General features: G+C 49.1%; 1 protein-coding gene across 5 annotated transcripts in view; it reads right to left on the reverse strand.

Annotated features, from left to right (window-relative positions):
- The window catches only part of HMGCL (3-hydroxy-3-methylglutaryl-CoA lyase), a 101,019-nt gene that overhangs the window by 33,071 nt on the left and 46,902 nt on the right, over positions 1–21,046 (reverse strand). For all 5 annotated transcript variants that reach the window (XR_003852036.1, XM_029571983.1, XM_029571980.1 and 2 more), the window contains one exon: positions 20,471–20,619. Coding sequence is in view for 4 of the 5 variants with exons in the window: in XM_029571983.1 (XP_029427843.1) it covers positions 20,471–20,619 (149 nt within the window). In the remaining variant the exon portion in view is untranslated. The remainder of the gene's footprint in view (positions 1–20,470; positions 20,620–21,046) is intronic.

A 21,046-nucleotide genomic window follows, 5' to 3' on the forward strand; every position in this document is an offset into this window, starting at 1 on the left:
ACAAGGCATGGATCTGTGCAGTCTGGGTAAACAAGCATCGGGGTAACTTGCATGATGCGGCGATTACTACCCTTAACCATTAAGCCTTATGCTCACCTTTGATGCAACTCCAACATTACTCTCTGCATCAATGACAGGGGATAGCAGGAAACTTGAATCAAACAGTTACCAACAAGGGCCCTGAAATTGGTGAAAGGTGAAACAGATACGTATGGGAAAATAAGTGTGGGAGCTTGCTGGGCCGACTGGATGGGCCGATTGGTCTTTTTCTGCCATCATTTCTATGTTTCTATGTTTAGTTCCTGCATGCATGCTAAGATGTTTAGGTTTTTATGCCAAGACCTGCCTTAGTAGATGACATAGTATTGTAATGTCTTCATTTCTAGCCACATATAACAATTACTCAAAAGGTGTACATTCCTCTGTGATTAATCGTTTTATTTCTCCTTGGATTTGCAAAAAGCCAAAAGAGTCTAATACTGGTATATTAAACTTCTCTTGGAGCTTATGAAATAAACCTATTCTATTTTTCCTACCTGGTTAAGATAAGGATGCATTTTCCATCCCATATTTTAGAGACTGTCCTTCCTAATCTAGGAATAAAGTTGTATTATGTCTTAAAGGCATTTACAAAGAGAAATCTCATGGGTCTACACCAAAATGCTTCCAAAACAAATGTAGTCAAGCTTTACTAAATCTGGGACACAGAGTGAAAGTTATGCTTAAAATTGTTGATTGGCTTTAGTTTTCCAGATATCCTACTGGGTAAGTATATACGACCTCTGACTTGGGAATACTGAGTTAAGAAGCGAAAGGATAGTTTTTGGCCTTTTGTTCCACATCTAGCACTTGTTGAATTAAGGAAGATTTTGCTACCACCCAGCTTACATATCAAGCTGGATATCATGAAGAACTCTGTTAAGACCATGAACAAACCTAATGCTGCCTTCAATTACCTGCTGGTAAATTTCCAAGGTTAAGTGAGGCTAAGATAAAGGAAGGTATCTTTGTTGGCCCTCAGAATTGTGAACTTCTTTGAAATGATGCATTGCATGGTAAGGAAAAGACAACATAGAAAGTCTTCCAATTAGTGGTACAAATTTTCTTGCAGACAATGACAAGGAGTTGATGGAAAACCTCCTCAAGGCATACAAAAGCCTTATCTGCAACACTGCACTAAAGATAGATTTATTGCACTCTCATCCAGATTTTTTTCCACCAAACTAGAGAGCAGCGAGCAATAAGCATGAGGAGTGATTTCACCAGGACACTGCAGCATGTAAAAATGTTATCAGGGCAAATGGCTACTGCTGGACAGTGACAAGAGATTTTCCATCCAAAGAATATGAGGCAAAGGAAAATTAGTTTCTTACCTGATAATTTTCGTTCCTGTAGTACCAAGGATCAGTCCAGACACCTGGGTTGTGACTCCGCACCAGCAGATGGAGACAGAGCAAGACTTGTCGGGCACCCCTACATATAGTAAGGCGCCACCCACAGCCCCTCAGTCTTACGGAATGTCAAAGCAAATTGAAAGAACCAAACTAACTAACTATACTGCCCCAAACCAGGGCTGATTCAAGAAACCCCCAGCTGGATCAGAACTCCCAGAACCAGAGGACCAACAACTTACAATGAAATCAACCTCCAAGCCCAACCGAGCAGACTCTCCTTATCTTATAAAAAACACAACACAGACTACTCTGGCGGGCTCCTGGACTGATCCTTGGTACTACAGGAACGAAAATGATCAGGTAAGAAACTAATTTTCCTTTCCCTGTACTTACCAGGATCAGTCCAGACACCTGGGATGTACCAGAGCTGAATTACTGAGGGTGGGAGCCAGAGAGTCCCGCTCGCAGTACTCTCTCCGAAACCCCCCGAATCCAGGCCCTGAACATCCAGCCGGTAGTGTCTAGCGAAAGTATGCAGGGACTTCCAAGTCGCCGCTCTGCAAATTTCTTGCGGCGACACTTGCGAAGATTCCGCCCATGAGGTGGCATGGGATCGCGTCGAGTGAGCCCGAAGGCCCACAGGAACAGTCTTCCCTTTCAGTATGTACGCTGAAGCAATGGCCTCCTTGAGCCAGCGCGCAATCGTGGTCCGGGAAGCTGCACCACCTCTCTTTGGGCCCGACCACAAGACAAAAAGGTGGTCCGAGACCTGAAAAGGGTTCGTTACTTCCAGATAATGGAGCAGAACTCTATGGACATCAAGTTTCCTCAACAGCTTAGCTTCAGGACCAGAACGCTCCCCCTCCAGAAAAGCGGGCAGCTCAACTGTCTGGTTCATATGAAAAGCCGACACCACCTTCGGAAGAAAGGAGGGAACCGTCCTTAGGGAAACACCGGAATCCGAGAAGCGTAAGAATGGCTCCCTACAAGATAACGCCTGCAATTCTGAGACTCGTCTCACCGACGCGACTGCCACGAGAAACACCGCTTTAAGAGTAAGATCTTTTAGCGTTGATCGCTTGATGGGCTCAAAAGGCGCCGTGCACAGAGCAGAAAGTACCCAATTGAGATTCCAGGACGAGCAAGGATGACGCAACGGGGGATGCAAATGCTTAGCTCCCCGAAGAAAACGCGCCACATCCGGATGATGTGCTAGAGACATACCGTGTACCTTCCCCCTGAGGCAACCAAGCGCCGCCACCTGGACCCTAAGGGTACTACAAGATAGACCTTTTGCAAGCCCCGTCTGAAGAAAGGCGAGGACATCAGGCACGGATGGTAACACAGGATTCACTTCACGAGTTCTACACCTATCCTCAAACACCGCCCAAACCCGAACGTAGGCGAAGGACATAGAACGCTTCCTAGAATTCAGCAAGGTGGCTACCACCGCATCCGAATACCCCTTATTCTTCAAACGTTTCCTCTCAAAAGCCAAGCCGCGAGACAGAAGTGATCCGCGTCCTCCAAAACAGACAGGTCCTTGATGGAGGAGTGCTGCCGCCCCTCGAAACCGGAGAGGGGGCTCCCTTGCCAACTGCAGGAGGTCCGTGAACCAAGGCCGCCGTGCCCACTCCGGCGCCACCATGAGCACATCCGCCGGATGCATCTCTATTCGAAGGACCTTGCCTATCAGGGGCCAAGGAGGGAACACATACAGAAGAATGTCTGTGGGCCAGGGGAGTACCAGAGCATCTACCCCTTCGGCCCCTCGTTCTCTCCTGCGGCTGAAGAACCGTGGAGCCTTGGCGTTCTGAGCGGTGGCCATCAGGTCCACGTGTGGCATTCCCCACCTTTTGCAGATGAGATGATAAGCAACCTCCGTCAGCTCCCACTCTCCTGGGTCCAACCGATGTCGACTGAGGAAATCCGCTTGGACATTGTCTACTCCGATGTGGGACGCCGCGATGTTGCTGAGATTTTTTCCACCCAGTGCATTAACTGCTGCGTCTGCTCCGCGACAGCCCGGCTCCTCGTTCCCCCTTGGCGATTGATATACGCCACTGTGGTCGCATTGTCCGACAACACTCTGACCGCTTTCCCTCTGATCAACGGGAGGAAAGAATGCAGCGCCAACGTGACCGCCCTGGTCTCCAAGCAATTGATGGACCACTGTGACTGAGCTTTGGACCACTGTCCCTGCACCGAGCGGCCCATGCAAACCACCCCCCAGCTGGATAAGCTGGCATCCGTGGTGACTACCGTCCAGTTGGGCATGAGCAGGGACACTCCGCGTGTCAGATTGTCGGAGCTGAGCCACCACTGCAGACTGGACCTCGCCTGATCCATGAGTGGGAGGTGAAACTCTTCCGACACCGGCCGCCATCGGGAGAGCAATGCGGATTGCAATGGACGTAGATGAGCGAAAGCCCAGGGCACCAACGCGAGCGTTGACGCCATCGACCCCAATACCATCAGGTAATCGCAAACCTGAGGAATCCGCAGGGACAATAAACGGCGTACTTGACCCTGAAGCTTGCACACACGCTCCTTGGACAGAAACACCCTGCCTCGCTTCGTGTCGAACAGTGCTCCCAGGTATTCCTGGGTGGGAACCAGCCGACTTTTGGCGAGATTGACCACCCATCCGAGTGAGCGCAAGAGCTGCAGGACCCTGTCGACGGCCTGTCGGCATTGCCTTTCAGATTTGGCCCGGATTAGCCAATCGTCCAAGTAGGGGTGTACCAAGAACCCCTCCCTCCGAAGCTCAGCTGCCACCACCACCATTACCTTCGTGAACGTCCGCGGAGCGGTGGCGAGGCCGAAGGGGAGAGCCTTGAACTGATAGTGTCTGCCCAGGATACAAAACCGCTGATGACACGGCTGGATGCCGATGTGAAGGTAAGCCTCCGTGAGGTCCAAGGACGCCAGGAATTCGCCCGGTCGAACCGAAGCTATCACCGACCGGATCGTCTCCATTTTGAAGCATGGAATGCAAAGACATCTGTTGACTCCTTTCAGGTCTAGGATGGGTCTGAAAGTGCCCTCCTTCTTTGGCACGATGAAGTAAATGGAGTACCGGCCCCGACTGTGCTGCCCCGGGGGTACGGGCATTATCGCGCCCAGGTCTTCTAGCCGTCGCAGCGTATCCCGGACTGCCACTCGCTTGCCGTGACCCTTGCAAGGGGAGACAAGAAATTTGTCCACCAGAATTCGTGCAAAATCTAAAGCGTAACCTTGTCTTATTACGCTGAGGACCCACTGGTCCGTCGTTATTCTGGTCCATTCCCCGTAAAAACGAGCCAACCTGGCTCCTACATTTGGCACGACCGATGGAGCCGGCTGAGGGGAATGGACCTTCCGCATTTCATTGAGAGGCTTTTGGACCCGATCCCGACGAGGGACCGTCTCGTCTCCCAAACTTTCTCCCTCGAAAGGACTGAGACCACGACGGCGATCTCAAGGAGCCAGATCAGTAGGAGGACCCTGACTATCTCTGCAGCCGTGATTTTCTGGGCCCTTGGAAACGGGCCCTATTGGAGAAAGATGTTCGGCACCGGTGCCTGTCCTCCGGAAGCTTGAAAGCCCTGTTTTCTCCGAGCGACTGCATCAAATCGTCCAGTTGTTTACTGAACAACAACTTCCCCTTAAACGGGAGCGAGCCAAGATGAGCCTTCGATGACCCATCCGCCGCCCAATTGCGGAGCCAAAGGAGCCGGCGCACTGAAACCGCCGAGACCATGGCTCTAGCCGAGGTCCGCAGGAGGTCATGCATAGCATCCGCGCTGTACGCGATCACCGCCTCAAGGTGGTCTGCCTGCGCAGCCTCTTCCCCCGAGAGACCTGCATTGGCCTGAAGCACCTGAGCCCAGCGCAAACCTGCCCGCAAGGCAAAGTTACTACAAATAGCCGCGCGGACCCCCAGGGCCGAAGCCTCGAACACCTTTTTAAGCTGGACCTCCAGTTTTTGATCCTGAATATCCTTAAGAGCCGTGGCGCCTGTGACCGGTATCGTGGACCGTTTTGTGACTGCGGACACCGCAGCATCCACTCTAGGAAAACGAAGGAGTTCCAGAGCGTCATCCGGCAATGGATACAGCTTATCCATGGCTTTACTCACCTTAAGGCCCAATTCTGGGGTATCCCATTCCCGGAAGAGGATATCGGTCGCCGAGAAGTGGAACGGAAAAGCCACAGCCGGCCCCGTAAGGCCCAGCAGCACCGGGTCCATCTTGGCATCTGTTCGAGACCCCACCGGGGGAGCATCCACCCCCACTTCCCGAAGGATAGCAGGGATAAGCGGCGCCAGTTCCTCCTTCCGGAACAAGCGCACGACTTTGGGGTAGTCACCTTCCACCACTGGCGTTCCTTTGGTGGTCCCAGGATGCACCACCTCCTCTTTGGAGGGACCCCCGGTTCCCCCCGGGGCCCCTACGTCCTGTTCTTCCTCCACTGATTAGGCCGAATCGAAGTCTGTGTCCTGGGGAATTCCCCATAAGGGCCGGTGCTCTCTGGGCAGGTCCGCGGGTCTCCGGGGACCCTCCCCCGCCCTCTTCTTCCGGGGTTCTGATAGACTGTCCGAACCCCCTATAGCCGACCTTCCTCTTTTTCTTTTGGTCTTCTTATATTTTAAAATTTTCTGAAGCAAAACTGCAAAATCAGAGGAAAAGGAGGCCTCCAAATCCGAAGAGGCCTCCTCTAGACTTTGCCCCGTCGGCGAAATCAACCCCCCCCCCCCCCCCCCCCCGGGACCCGCTGCTGTGGGGAAAGCGCGGGAGGCAAGCCGGCATCTCCCGCGGCCTTCCTCGTGGCTTCCCTCACAGTAGCTAAAATGGCCGCCGTTCCCGCGCTAAGCAGGAACGACTCAGAACTGACTTCTTCTCGCGGGCCATCGCACGGCAGCGAATGCGCCGGCCGAGGCCGGACCGCCCGACACAGTTAGAGCAAATTCCCGAGCGCGCCGAGCCGCACGCGTGGCACGAAGCCCCCCTCGGCACTCAGCCGAGAATCGAAACTAAAATTAAATTAAAAATTCAGCGGCCCTGTCCAGCGAAACGGCCCCCACCCCGCGACAAACACGGAGCAAGAGGACGGCGAGCCGGCGAAAGCAAACAGACTGGTTTTTTGTTTTGTTTTTTTACTCTACTTGCTGCTGACCCTGGTCCTGATCCTTCTTGCTCCAGCGGGGGTGAGTGAACCGGGCTCCCCGGTGTCACCCCCGACGCTGCTGCCAGAAACAGGCCGGGTTCTCAACCCTCAGCAGCGGCCTCAACCAGGGGGGGATGGTCCCCTCAGAACCTTGCAACCCCCCTGGGAGGCTTCCAGGACTCGGGCAACTTTCCTCTTCTGACTTGCTACTTTTTTTTTTTCCCCCACCAACAAGAATCCCTGACTAGCCAACTCCACTAACCAGGGACCACCAGAGACTGTGGGTGTACCTGCCCCATCTGCTGGAGACAGAGAAAGACTGAGGGGCTGTGGGTGGCGCCTTACTATATGTAGGGAGCCCGACAAGTCTTGCTCTGTCTCCATCTGCTGGTACGGAGTCACAACCCAGGTGTCTGGACTGATCCTGGTACGTACAGGGAACCACTGAATAAGGACTTAAGTGAATATATACACACACACACATATATATATATACACATACTATACACATATACATATATATACACACAGAACAGGTGAAATATTATATGACCATAAATACACAAAAAGACCCAAGTTTACAATTTATGATTAAAACTCTACAATCTATTTATTTATTTATAACTTTTATATACCGAGGTTCAATTAACAGGATCAATCACCACTTCGGTTTACATTACAACCAGCAAAAGCAACAGCGACTTGTCTTACATTGAACAGGGAAGAGAAACCTGGATAAACATAACTAGGGTGAACATAGATAGAGAAACATGGGTAGACCTAACTTGGGCGAAATAGGGGATAGCCTTGACTAATCTACACATTACCTATACCATAGACAGATGTAAAATGTAAAATCTCAAATATCAGGGAAATAGCTAATTAGCCAGTTTAAAAGTCATATCTGAAATTAGCACATCAACATCAATAATTAAAGGCACATTTTACTGCTGAAGTAGACAACTTCTAAAAGTTTGTACACCAGTCCTTAGCCAATTTCAAATACGTTCTAATTTATTATGGGATAAATAACGAAAACTGCACACACTGATGCAAGCTCCACTGATACTTTTACCTGCAGAATTTCCTCCCGGGGTAATTTTTCAAAAATTGCAGCGTTCTCTATGCATAGTTTTCACTATACATAAGGGCTTCTGATTTTACACATTTATAAAATGTAAATTTAAGTGTTTATTTTCCAAACATCTGTGTTTTCCTGACACAAGCACTGTTGGGTACCTTTTTCAGTTGAATCAAATGCATACATTTGTGCAGTTGAGGAGTTATTAACATGGAAAGGCAGAAAAATAAAGCAGAAGATGCAGGGTAGGGAAAGGAAGGGTGAGTATGAGGAGACGTGATGTTTTTCCAATCTTTATTAGAGAAACACTTTTTGTATTTTTTGCATTTGGAGTGTTTTATCAGGGTTTTGTTGGTTACCACGTAAAATTGGAAGCCCTAAATATACATAGAAACATAGAAATGACGGCAGAAGAAGACCAAACGGCCCATCCAGTCTGCCCAGCAAGCTTCCCACATTTTTTCTCTCATACTTTTCTGTTTCTCTTAGCTCTTGGTTCTATTTCCCTTCCACCCCCACCCTTGAAATATCTAGCTTGATTAGTTAGGGGTAGTAGGGGTAGTAACCGCCGCAATAAGCAAGCTACACCCATGCTTATTTGTTTTACCCATACTATGTTATACAGTCCTTATTGGTTGTTTTTCTTCTCTCCTGCCGTTGTAGCAGAGAGCCATGCTGGATATGCATCGAAAGTGAAGTATCAGACACATTTGGTTTGGGGTAGTAACCGCCGTAACAAGCCAGCTACTCCCCGCTTTGTGAGTGCGAACCCTTTTTTCTTCTCCCCTGCCGTTGAAGCAGAGAACTATGTTGTATATGCATTGAAGGTGAAGCATCAGGCTTATTTGGTTTGGGGTAGTAACCGCCGTAACAAGCCAGCTACTCCCCTCTTTGTGAGTGTAAATCCATTTTTCCACATTTCCTCTTGCTGTTGAAGCTTAGAGCGATGTTGGAGTCACAGTAAGCATGTGTATGTTTATTGAATAAGGGTATTGACTCCAAGCAGTAGCCGTCATTCTGGCGAGTCACCCACTCTTCATTGGCGGCCTCTTGACTTTATGGATCCACAGTGTTTATCCCACGCCCCTTTGAAGTCCTTCACAGTTCTGGTCTTCACCACATCCTCCGGAAGGGCATTCCAGGCGTCCACCACCCTCTCCGTGAAGAAATACTTCCTGACATTGGTTCTGAATCTTCCTCCCTGGAGCTTCAAATCGTGACCCCTGGTTCTGCTGATTTTTTTCCTACGGAACAGGTTTGTCGTTGTCTTTGGATCATTAAAACCTTCAAGTATCTGAAAGTCTGTATCATATCACCTCTGCTCCTCCTTTCCTCCAGGGTGTACATATTTAGATTCTTCAATCTCTCCTCGTACGTCATGCGATGAAGATCCTCCACCTTCCTGGTCGCCCTTCTCTGTACCGCTTCCATCTTGTCTTTGTCTTTTTGTAGATACGGTCTCCACTGTTCGGTCTCACACTGTTCGATTCCATACTCTAGGGCAGCGACTCTCAACCAGTGTGTGTTGCACCTCCCAGTGTTCCACTGTCCCGTTTGTATTTCTCCCTTTTTCCCAGCCCCTGCAGGCCAATGGGAAGCCTCCTTCACTCTTCCTGCCCCCGTGCTCAGCAATCAGAAGCCTCCTCCCTTCCACCTGCCAGTGGGAGTAGGAAGAAGGGAGGAAGCCTCCAATTGGCTGGTGAGGCAGGAAGAAGGGGCATCGCATAGCACAGGGGTGGAGTGGGAGGAATGGCATATCGAACCCCAACCAAGCAAGGCCCCCCCATGGGAGCTCATCCCCATGGCAGTAAAGAAGAAACTTGACCCCGACCAAGGCTGCCATGGGAGCTCATCCCCATGGCAGCAAAGAGGAAACCCGACCAAGGCTGCCACGGGAGCTCATCCCCATGGCAGCAAAGAGGAAACCAGACCAAGGCTGCCACGGGAGCTCATCCCCATGGCAGAAAAGAGGAAACCCGACCCCGACCAAGGCTGCCACGGAAGCTCATCCCATGGCAGCAGAGAGGAAACCCGACCCCGACCAAGGCTGCCACGGGAGCCCATCCCTGTGGCAGCAGAGAGGAAACCCGACCCAGGCTGCCACGGGAGCCCATCCCTGTGGCAGCAAAGAGGAAACCCGACCCCGACCAAGGCCGCCATGAGAGCCCATCCCTGTGGCAGCAAAGAGGAAACCCGACCCCGACCAAGTAAAGCCACAGGAGCCCATCCCCATGGCAGCCTTGGTCGGGGTCGGGTTTCCTCTGCGATTGTAGCTTGCGGGCCCTTTCATTCGTCAGAAATACTCTGCCCTTGTTGGTATCTAAGAATGCTCCCAGATAGTCCAGAGTCTGGGACCGTACCAGGTGGATCTTCGCCAAATTCACCACCCAGCCTAATGATCGCAAGGTCCGAAGTACTGTTTTCACCGCTGTATGGCAACTGGCTGCCGACTTCACCCGAATAAGCCAATTGTCCAGATAGGGATGTACGAGGACCCCCTGCCGACGTAACGCCGCTGCGACTACCATGATCTTGGTAAAGACCCAAGGTGCCAGGAAAATCTGAAGAGGAGCGCCTGGAACTGGAAGTGCTGCCCCAAGACCATGAACCTCAGGTAGCATTGATGGTCCCGAGAAATAGGGATGTGAAGATATGCTTCCATCAGATCTAGGGACGCCAGGAACTCCTGGATGTGCACCACTGCTATCACAGAGTGCAACGTTTCCATCTGAAAATGAGGAACCCTCAACGCCACATTCACCCGCTTCAAGTCGAGAATGGGGCGAAAGGTTCTCTCCTTCTTCGGGACTACAAAGTAAATGGAATACCGCCCTGTTCAAAGTTCCTCCAGAGCCACTGACACCACGGCCCCCAGGCGCTGCAACCTGTACCCAGCGTAAGCATGCCCTCTGTATGAGGCTGGAACAAATAGCCGCGCGAAGACCGAGGGCCGAGACCTCAAAAATACTTTTGAGTTGAATCTCTAGCTTGCGATCCTGAACGTCTTTCAGAGCAGTCACCCTCGTAACCGGGATAGTCGTCTGTTTTGTCACAGCGGAGACCCTTGGGTAGGGCAAACTCTAGGGTCGGTTTCGGCAAAGCATACAGCTTAGCCATAACCTTGCCGACTTTCAAGCCCACGTCCGGCGTATTCCATTAGAACATAAAAACATAAGAAAATGCCATACTGGGTCAGACCAAGGGTCCATCAAGCCCAGCATCCTGTTTCCAACAGTGGCCAATCCAGGCCATAAGAATCTGGCAAGTACCCAAAAACTAAGTCAACTCCATGTTACCATTACTAATGGCAGTGGCTATTCTCTAAGTGAACTTAATAGCAGGTAATGGACTTCTCCTCCAAGAACTCATCCAATCCTTTTTTAAACACCGCTATACTAACTGCACTAACCACATCCTCTGGCAACAAATTCCAGAGTTTAATTGTGCGTTGAGTAAAAAAGAACTTTCTCCGATTAGTTTTAATTGTGCCCCATGCTAACCTCATGGAGTGCCCCCTAGTCTTTCTACTATCTGAAAGACTAGAGGGCATACAGAGGCCGTTGCAGGCAGGAGCTGCACCCGCTCGAGGGGTGCAGGTGCCCACAGAGGCACTGCCACATCTGCTCCACCAACGTCTGAACGGACTCATGGTACGGGAATCCAGCGGAAGGACGCCTCGTGCCCTGTATAATCGGATCTGCACCGTCCTTATGAGAGTCAGCAGGCGGAGACTGGAGCCCCAGTTCCTCCAGGACCTGAGGAAGAAGTGGTGCCAGTTCGTCTCTGCGGAACCACCTGAGGATCTTGGGATCATCCCCCTCTGCCGGAGGTCCAAATCGTCACCCAGGCTGCCATCCACCACATCCGGGTCCGGTGCCCGAGTACCGTCCAGTGTTCTCCCTGGACCGTCTGAATCATGTGGAGTTGCCTCGGTGGGCACCTGCACCCCTCGAGCGGGTGCAGCTCCTGCCTGTGATGGCCTCTGTATGCCCTGACCAGGAACCAAGTCAGGCAGCAATCCCCCCTGGGACAAGCCAAATTCCAGGAACAAGGGGGGGGGGGGGTTGCTGGCCCCTTCCACTAGGCACACCTCCCTTGTACTGTGCCAAAAAAGCCTTGTGCATCAAAAGCACAAACTCAGGCCAAAAAGGAGCCGGAGCCCGCCCACTGTCAGGCGGAGGCAAAAGGGGGCCCTCCCGGGGCTCCCTGTCCCTCTAAAGGACCTGGGAGCACTGGAAAAAGCACTGGAGGATCCTCTACAGGCTGCTGCAACGTGGACCCGACCGCCGGGGGATTCAAAATGGCCGTTGTTACCATGGTTACCGTGACAACGCCTCACAGTAGCTGCTGGGAGAAAGAACAGAAATGCTCCTCCGCCGTTTAGCAGGTCTGAGGGACCTTCCCCCCTGAAATGCAAGCCGTGTAGAGACCATAGCGATTCAGCCGCGCCAGGGTCGATCCACACGAGCAACAAGCCACCCCCCTTCACCATCTTGGCGCCGACGGCCCGACAAGGAAACAGTGAAAAAAAGACAGAAAAGCAGTGCAAAACCCGAGAAAAACCGCCAAATACCCGCCGGGGGGAGCCGACACAAGCTCCTACCTGTTCCTGCCTACCGGACCCTTTTTTTTTTTTAAACAAACTTTACTGCACTAAAAGCAGCCTCACTGAGATTCCTCTCCTAGCACTGAAGACAGTGTCCAGCTCAAATCAGCAAAAACAATTAAAACAGGAGAGGAAAGTGAGGAAACTAATTTGGGAGCCAACTCATGACAGGAAGGTATCCGGACCACCGGATGTGCACCTCAAGGTTACCTTGGGGTACGAGCATACAAAAAGGTCACCGACCCCCCAGCCCCCCCACCTCAGACAGGATAGGGGCTCCTCTGGAGCAACCCCGACCCCCTGGGAGGAAGGCTCAACTTAAAATTAAAGAATCAACAAAAACATAGTGAACCGAACTGCAGGGTTCAAGCATCAGTACTGCCCTGCTGGAGGCACTGAGGAACTGCAGGGGGCATCAGCAGATATAAAGCAGTGGCAGTTTTACTTTCTCTGTCTCCGCCTGCTGGCACGGACGTATGAACCCAGGAGTCTGGACTGATCCAGTTTAGATAAGTTACCGGAACACCTAGAAAAAAATTCAGGAACTGCAGGTAATTATCAGAGAGCAAAACGAGAAGGTAAATTCAGGGAAAGCTGCAGATCGGGTTCAGGAATTAGAAATGGCTATTAAAACCCAGCATTTCTATGCACCCCAAATTGTGCACACAGGCAAGCGCGCACTTAACATGGAAGCCGCTATCACCTGGGTACCCAAGCAGGCATCCGAGTAAGCATCCAAAAATTAGGAGCACAACTTAGATGCACAGTCAAATGCACTTGCATGCACCAACAGTCTGGAAGAGGGCAGCCCAACAAGCAAAAATGCTGCCGTGGCCTACCACGAAGTGCACAGAGAAAAGCCTAACAGCGGGGCCTGGCCCACACAGGCTGTGCAACCTGCTAGACTGCCCACGTCCCTTAGCCTCCCTCAGGAGTGGGAGCGAACGTTGGAGCTGCAGGCTGAGCACGGAGAAGCCTTACAAACCAACCCTTCTACTCTGTCTTTTTTTTTTTTTTTTAAACCTTACCTGGCTGAGTACAGAGAGGTTCTCCGGCTGCAGGGGAGAGGGCATTTACCATCACCGCTGCACTCGGCTTCCTGAACTCGCTGCCTTTCAGCTGTTTTAACAGCTAAGTCCACGCCGGCTGAGAAAAGCAGCTACCTGATCAAGGCACTCATCTGAGGGACCACAGAAATCACCTCAGGAATTTTCAACTGGAGGAGGGACCATTTGGTATCACCGCAGGAGAGCGGGGCGAATTAATTCTCCTTTTATTTCTCCTTCTAAAAAACTTGAAACAATCCCCAGTAGGGAGATGCACCTCCACCATCTGCTGGAGACGGAGAATACTGGCAGGCTGATGTCACTGCTGGGGCATATATACTGTAACGTCAGCTTTGCTCCGTCTCCATCTGGTTCTGGATTCAGACTGGACGCTAAGAAATGTGAAATTTCAGATTTTTAAACTGAGATGATAGTGACATTTATAAAAATAGAGCACGAACTAAGCACAGTCATACTCAGGACAACACGGAGGCAGGTTGGCAGCTCTGGTCTCTTGCTCTATGCATAACACTTTTTACCTAATTGCAATCTCTTCATAACATTAGCCTTTTTCCCCTTTTCTCCTCTGAAAGCTATCACAGACATTATGCATAAACAGTTATTTATTATTTATTCAATTTTCCCACCTCCCCAAAAAATAATGCTCAAAGTAGATTACAATTGTTAGCTAGATCTAAATACATTGTTATGACTGTGAAGCAAAATAGGATCAAATTATTAGTAGTCTGCAAATAGTCTGAGACAAAGGTAAACTTAAAGGGGGTAATTTTCAAAGCCATTTACACATATAAAATCTGTTTGAAAATTACCCTCCCTATGTCAAAGGAAAATTGGTTCTTACCTGATAATTTTCGTTCCTGTAGTACCACAGATCAGTCCAGACTCCTGGGTTCTGTCCACTCACCAGCAGATGGAGGCAGAAAAAGTTCCAACTGACTCCGCCCCTTCCGTGAGGGGCACCTACAGTACATCAGTATTTAAATGTAACAAAGCAGAAGAACTAAAAAACCCAACTAAGTAGCTAACTGCTTTATAAACTGGGAGAACATTCCATAAGAACCAGACTCACTGACCCAAACGGCAGCAGAGCACCTAACATAAAACAAACATATTATGTGAAAATACTTATCTGCAAAGTAAACAACAAGAATGAGCGGACTCTCCTTTATCTCCAAACTGAAATGGGCAGCACTCTGGACTGATCTGTGGTACTACAGGAACGAAAATGAGCAGGTAAGAACCAGTTTTCCTTTCCCTGTACGAACCCGGATCAGTCCAGACCACTGGGATGTACCAAAGCTGCTTTACCTAGGGTGGGACCCTGAGAGTCCCGCTCGGATCACCAAAACCCCCAGATCCTGGAGCCTGAACATCCAGGCGATAATGTCTAGCAAAAGCATGTAAAGACTTCCAAGTTGCCGCCCTACAAATCTCATGCGGAGATACTTGCTGACACTCCGCTCAGGAAGTTGCTTGAGACTGAGTAGAGTGAGCAAGACGACCAGATGGAAGTGACCGACCATGAAATAAGTATGCTGAACCAACAGCTTCTTTTAGCCATCGGGCTATAGTAGCCCTAGATGCTTTGTGCCCTCTCTTGGGACCGCTCCAGAACACAAAAAGATGGTCCGACATGCGGAAACCATTAGTGACCTCAAGATAACGCAATAGAGAGCGCTGCACATCTAGCTTTCTCAAATATCTAGACTGAGGAGCCGAAGGCTGTGAATCAGGAAAAGATGGCAGATCAATCAACTGATTCAAGTGAAAAGAAGAAACCACTTTTAGAAGAAAGGATGGAACAGTCCTCAAAGAAACTCCAGAATCTGTAATTCTTAAAAATGGTTCTCTACAAGATAAAGCCTGAAGCTCAGAAATCCAAGGGCTGAAGAAATAGCCACCGGAAAAATCACCTTTAAAGTAAGGTCTTTAAGAGTAGCCCTCTTTAGAAGCACAAAGAGCTTTAAGAACCAAATTTAAACTCCATGAAGGGCAAGGATTTTTGAAAGGAGGACGCAAGTGTTTTGCCCCCCCGAAGAAAACGAGCCACATCAGGATGGGATGCCAGAGTAACTCCTTTTATCTTCCCACGGAAGCAACCTAGAGCTGCCACCTGTATCCTGAGAGAGCTGCAAGATAAGCCCTTAGCCAGATCAGCCTGCAAAAAAAGACAAAATGTCAGGAATGAAAGCCAGAGTAGGAACCACCTGATTCTCCTCACACCAGGATTTGAAAACTCCCCAAACCCTGACATAAGCCAGGGAAGTAGAGGTTTTTCTTGATCTGAGAAGAGTAGCGACCACCGCATCAGAATAATCCTTATCTTTCAAGCGCCGCCTTTCAAAAGCCATGCCACTAGAGAGAAGCGATCTACCTTTTCCAAACAAACGGGACCTTGGCAGAGAAGATTCGGAAGGTTCCGAAAGCAAAGTGGACTGTCCACTATGAGGTTGACAAGGTCTGCAAACCAAGGACGTCTCGGCCATTCCGGAGCTACCAGAATCACCTCTGAGGGATGAGATTCTATGCGCCGAAGAATTGTGCCGATGAGAGGCAAAGGAGGAAACACAAAGCAGAATGCTCATTGGCCAGGAAAGAACCAAGGAATCGACTCTTTCTGCCCCTGGCTCTCGACGTCGACTGAAGCAGCGTGGAGCCTTGGCGTTCCGGAATGTTGCCATCAGGTCTATGCTCGGCGTGGACCACTTTTCGCATATGAGATGAAACGCCTGCTCGGAAAGTTCCCACTCCCTGGGATCTAGACGATGACGACTGAGGAAGTCTGCTTGAATGTTGTCGAGCCCGATGTGAGACGCTGCAATGCGAAGGAGATGTTGTTCCACCCATGCTATCAACAGCTGAACCTCGAACGTGACAGATTGGCTCGTGGTTCCCCCTTGGCGGTTGATATAAGCCACTGTCATCTCATCATCTGAAAGGATTCTGACTGACTTCCCCTGAAGCAGCGGTAGAAAGGCCTGTAAGGCTAGTCTCACCGCTCTGGTCTCCAAACGATTGATCGACCAATTAGATTCCTCCGGCGACCATTGCCCCTGAACAGACCTGTCGAGACAAACTGTCCCCCAGCCGGACAGACTGGCATCCGTCGTGACCACTGTCCAAACTGGAGCCTCTAGGTCCACTCCACGATGCAAATTCTGCGATAGAGGCCACCAATCGAGACTGGAACAAGCAGAGTCTGTAAGAGGAAGGGGAAGATGAAACCGTTCAGACACCGGATTCCAGCGGGAAAGCAATGCTGACTGAAGTGGTCTCAAATGAGCAAATGCCCACGGAACTAAGTCCAAAGTGGAGGCCATGAAGCCTAGAACCTGTAGATAATGCCAGACAGAGGAGACTTGGACAACAAGACCCAAATTTGACACTGTAGTTTGATGATCCGTTGTTCCATGAGAAAAAAAACACTTTCCCCCGCCGGGTGTCGAACTGGGCTCCCAGTTGGTATTGGTACTGGGATGGTATTAAGTGGCTCTTTGCCGGGTTGACAACCCAGCCCAATGACTGCAGAAGCTGAAGAACTCGAAACACAGTCAAGCGATAGAGATGTTTTGACTTTGTTCGAATGAGCCAATCGTCTAGGTAGGGATGAACAAGAATCCCTCTTTTTGGAGCTGTGCGGCTACTGCAATCATTCTTTTGGTAAAGGTCCTGGGTGCCTTGGCGAAACTGAACGAAGAGCACAAAATTGAAAGTGGTCCCCCAAAATTGAGAACTGCAGGAACTTCTGATGGACCGAATTCCTATGTGAAGATATGCCTTGGTCAGGTCCAAAGAAGCTAGGAACTCGCCTTTGTGAACGGATGCCAGGACCACTCTTAAGGTTTCCATGCGAAACCTTGGGACTCTCAGACATCGATTGACTCTTTTTAGGTCCAGAATGGGACGAAATGTGCCGTCTTTTTTGGGCACAACGAAGTAGATGGAATAACGGCCCTTTCATTGCTCCAATGGAGGTACCAGCACAATGGCCCCGAGCTCTCTTAGACGATGTAAGGTGTCCCGCACCGCCTGACGCTTTTGAGTGTAAGAACCCATGGAGAGACTAGAAAACTGTTGCGAGGGCGCCGTAGAAAATCTAAGGCGTAGCCTTGTTTTATCACAGTAAGGACCCACTGATCCGATGTTATTCTGGCCCACTCCTTGAAAGAGAGAGACAATGTTTCCTACTACCGGAACCGAGGAACGGACCAGCCTCATCTCATTGAGAAGTTATCGCTCCACCAGAGGACTAGGAGGGACCAGGTCTCCCATAACAACATGCTCAAAAGGACTGAGGCCAAAATTTCTGTCTAGCGGGAGGAGCGAAACCTGCGGTTTCCTCGCAAACGGGATCTGGAAGATAACGATCCCCTTGTCCTGGGCCTATCCTCAGGCAGACGATGTACCTTATTTTCTCCTAAGGAAAGAATCAAGTCCTCAAGATCCTTCCCAAAGATAAGTTTACCCTTAAAGGGTAAAGATCCCAATTGAGCTTTTGAAGAGACATCCATAGGCCAGTGTCTTAACCAGAGATGTCTGCGGGCAGAGACAGCCAAAACCTTTGATCTGGCTGAGGTATGTAACAAATCATAAAGAGCGTCAGCACTGTAAGCAACAGCGGCTTCCAAATGCCCAGCTTGAATAGCCTCAGACTCAGAAAGAGAAGGATTATTCTGCAGGAGCTGAATCCAGCGAAGTCCTGCTCTTAAAGCAAAACTACTGCACATAGCAGCTCGGACTCCAGAGCCGAAACTTCAAAAATCTTTTTAAGTTGAACCTCTAACTTTCGATCCCAAAGATCTTTGAGAGCTGTAGTACCGGTAACTGGGATTGTAGTCTTTTTGGTAATAGAGACTGCTGCATCAACCTTGGGAACATGCAAAAAGGTCCAAAGCATCCTCAAGCAGAGGATATAGCTTATCCATGGCCTTGCTGACCTTTAATCCCAAGTCAGGGGTGACCCATTCACGAAATAAGTCTGACTGAAAGATGAAAAGTAAAAAGACCGAGTGGGACCACGAAGACCAACCATGATAGGGTCAATTGAACCCATACGAGAATCCTCTGGCGGGGAATCAGTTCCCAACTCCTCAAGAATCGCAGGAATGAGAGGAAGACGCTCATCCTTCCTAAAGAGGCGGACCACCTTAGGATCATCGCCTTCGACCACATGAGGACCCTGAGAGGGCAAGGGATCTTGACCAACAGCAGAATCAGGGTCCTGAGGAGGAATGTCGCTTGGGTCCCCCTGGTCTGACTGAGGTATCAGAAGAAGTGTCAGGTAAGTGCCGAGACACCAGAGTCCTAAGAGAGCGTTTAAGCTTGGGAACATCCATCCCCCGCGAGAATTTGTTCCATTTAGAAGCTGCTTGAGACAATGGTACTGAAAAAGAAATCCCTCAGAATTCTTTGAGAACTTTCTGGCCTTATTAAGCTTTATGTAAAAACATAATAAAATCGAAAGAAAAGGAAGAAGAGGAGTCTAAGTCCCCTCAGGACTCTCCTCAGCAGCTGAATTAGCAAAACAATCACCTCCCTCGGAGGCTAATTGCTGTGGAGAAAGAGCAGGAGGAGAAGCCCCTCCCCCCTCCGCTGCGAGCGGAGACAGAAATAGCTTCAGATGAAGCAGGAAATGGGAAGGAGGCTGCAGCAGAAAGACGCGGGTGTCCCGGTCTGACAGCGCAATGGAGCGAGGAAAAAATAACACCCCCAGCTGCCCCTGAAGATCCTCCCCCCCCCCCCCCGGGGAAGCAGGAGGAACATAGGCCGTCGCGAGAGACTCTAGCTCGCGCGCCTCCACACGCACGGCAGGCCTGACCACGCGGCATTTGTGAAAAAAAATGAGCCAGCTGAGGAGAAAATGAAAGCGAAAGAAAAAAGCCTGCTGACCACCCAAAGCAGCTAAAGAGGTAACGGAGAGTCCAACCGGCAAAGTAAAAAGGCTATAAATAACTTTTTTTTTTTTATACAACCTGAAAGAAGCTGGGTCCTCTGCTCCACAGGGTGAGTGAACCGGGCTCCCCGGTATCACCCCAAAAGCTGCAAACTGAAGCCAAAGGTTCTCAACCCCTAAAGCCAAGAGCCTCAAATACCAGGGAGAATGGTCCCCTCAAGATCTGCCAACTCCCTGGGAGGCTAGTCTCCACTTGCCCTGCTTCCACAATAAAAAAAACGGAAGTTTAAGTAAAGTAAAATAGGAAATACTTAAGAAAAAGATAAATTTTATGAACAAAAATATCTATATCTTTCAGATTGTAACCACCGCTCCCCCTCTTAACCTTTTAAGTTTGTAAACGTTTGTAATCGCTGCCCCCATTTTAAATCCGTACATCTCTCCGTTCAATATGTATAAATTCAATCCAGTGTTACCAAAATGTATCAAGTTGTTATCCTGTTAACTGTTTATTAATTTCGTTCCAATGTTACCAATATGTATTAAGTTGTTATCCTGTAAACCGGAGTGAAGGCATCCCGCTATACTTCGGTATATAAAAACCTCGAAATAAATAAATAAATAAAATAAATCTATTTTGTCTGTATTTTTCAAAACTGACTAAAATCCTGACTGTAGGTTTTGCACCTCCACCATCTGCTGGAGGCAGAAAAATAAATACTGATGTACTGTAGGTGCGCCTCATGGAAGGGGCGGAGTCAGTTGGAACTTTTTCTGCCTCCATCTGCTGGTGAGTGGACAGAACCCAGGAGTCTGGACTGATCCAGGTATGTTCAGGGAAAGAGTATTTGACAATAATTGCTTAAGATTTACACCTATCAGTGATAATGGGGAAGTCAGTGACAACACATTATGGAAAGTAAGAAAAATACCATAGTAGCCTACCTACTAGTAAGAAAAACAGAGGATTGGGCAGATTAATTTAAAAATTAGGAAAAAAACCCATATAAAGCATTAAAGAAATTAGTCACCAACTATTTGCAAACTGAATATATTAATCTGACAAACAGAATTTGCAATAAAAATGATAAAGCAATCTACTAAAGAAAAATATAAGGAGAGTAAGAACAGACAAGGTAAAGTGATCTATTAGGGTAATTAAGAAAACATTTTCTGTCAGCACATTGCATCATCCACGCTCAGATAACTTGGACAGGACGGCCTTTCTTGCCCTCTCACTGGCATAAACCAATATCCGAGTTAGGCTGCTTTGCATCTTACCCTCGCACAAGGATGCTGGCTTCTTTTGCAGCTCTCACAACTTTTTCAAATTGCTGTAGACTTTCTTCAATGGAGCAATTAATGTTCTTTTTACTGAAAAGCTCAGATGCTGCTCCAAAGACGGAAACTTCTTTGGCACCCGCTGTCACCTACCATCAATGAAGTATTTTATATAAATACAAAGAAATTTGTATTTCTAGAAACAAAATGTTCCTACAAGTGAATATAACAAACATCAACATGTAATTTAAATAAGCTAAGTGTCTCCAGGATCTCAGTGTAATAAGCTCTCAGCTCTGTCCTGCAAGCAGAACTAACCAGTCTGGTTTTCATGATGTTTGTAATGAATGCGCAGGAGAAATATTTGCGTATATTAGAGAGCAAATGTATATATTTTTTGTGTCTCCAAAACCACTGGTGATTTTGCCATATTGCGCAAAGAATGTTCATTTGCATCTTATTTCAGAGCAACAGACAGAAGCAGGAACCTAGGATGTGGTTTTTGCACTAAGCAAAAGCTGCTACAAAACCGGAAAGAATTAATCATGACTATGCTATTATATGCAGTCACTGGTC

This window comes from Rhinatrema bivittatum, chromosome 11, assembly GCF_901001135.1.
Source record: "Rhinatrema bivittatum chromosome 11, aRhiBiv1.1, whole genome shotgun sequence".
Classification (NCBI taxonomy): domain Eukaryota; kingdom Metazoa; phylum Chordata; class Amphibia; order Gymnophiona; family Rhinatrematidae; genus Rhinatrema; species Rhinatrema bivittatum.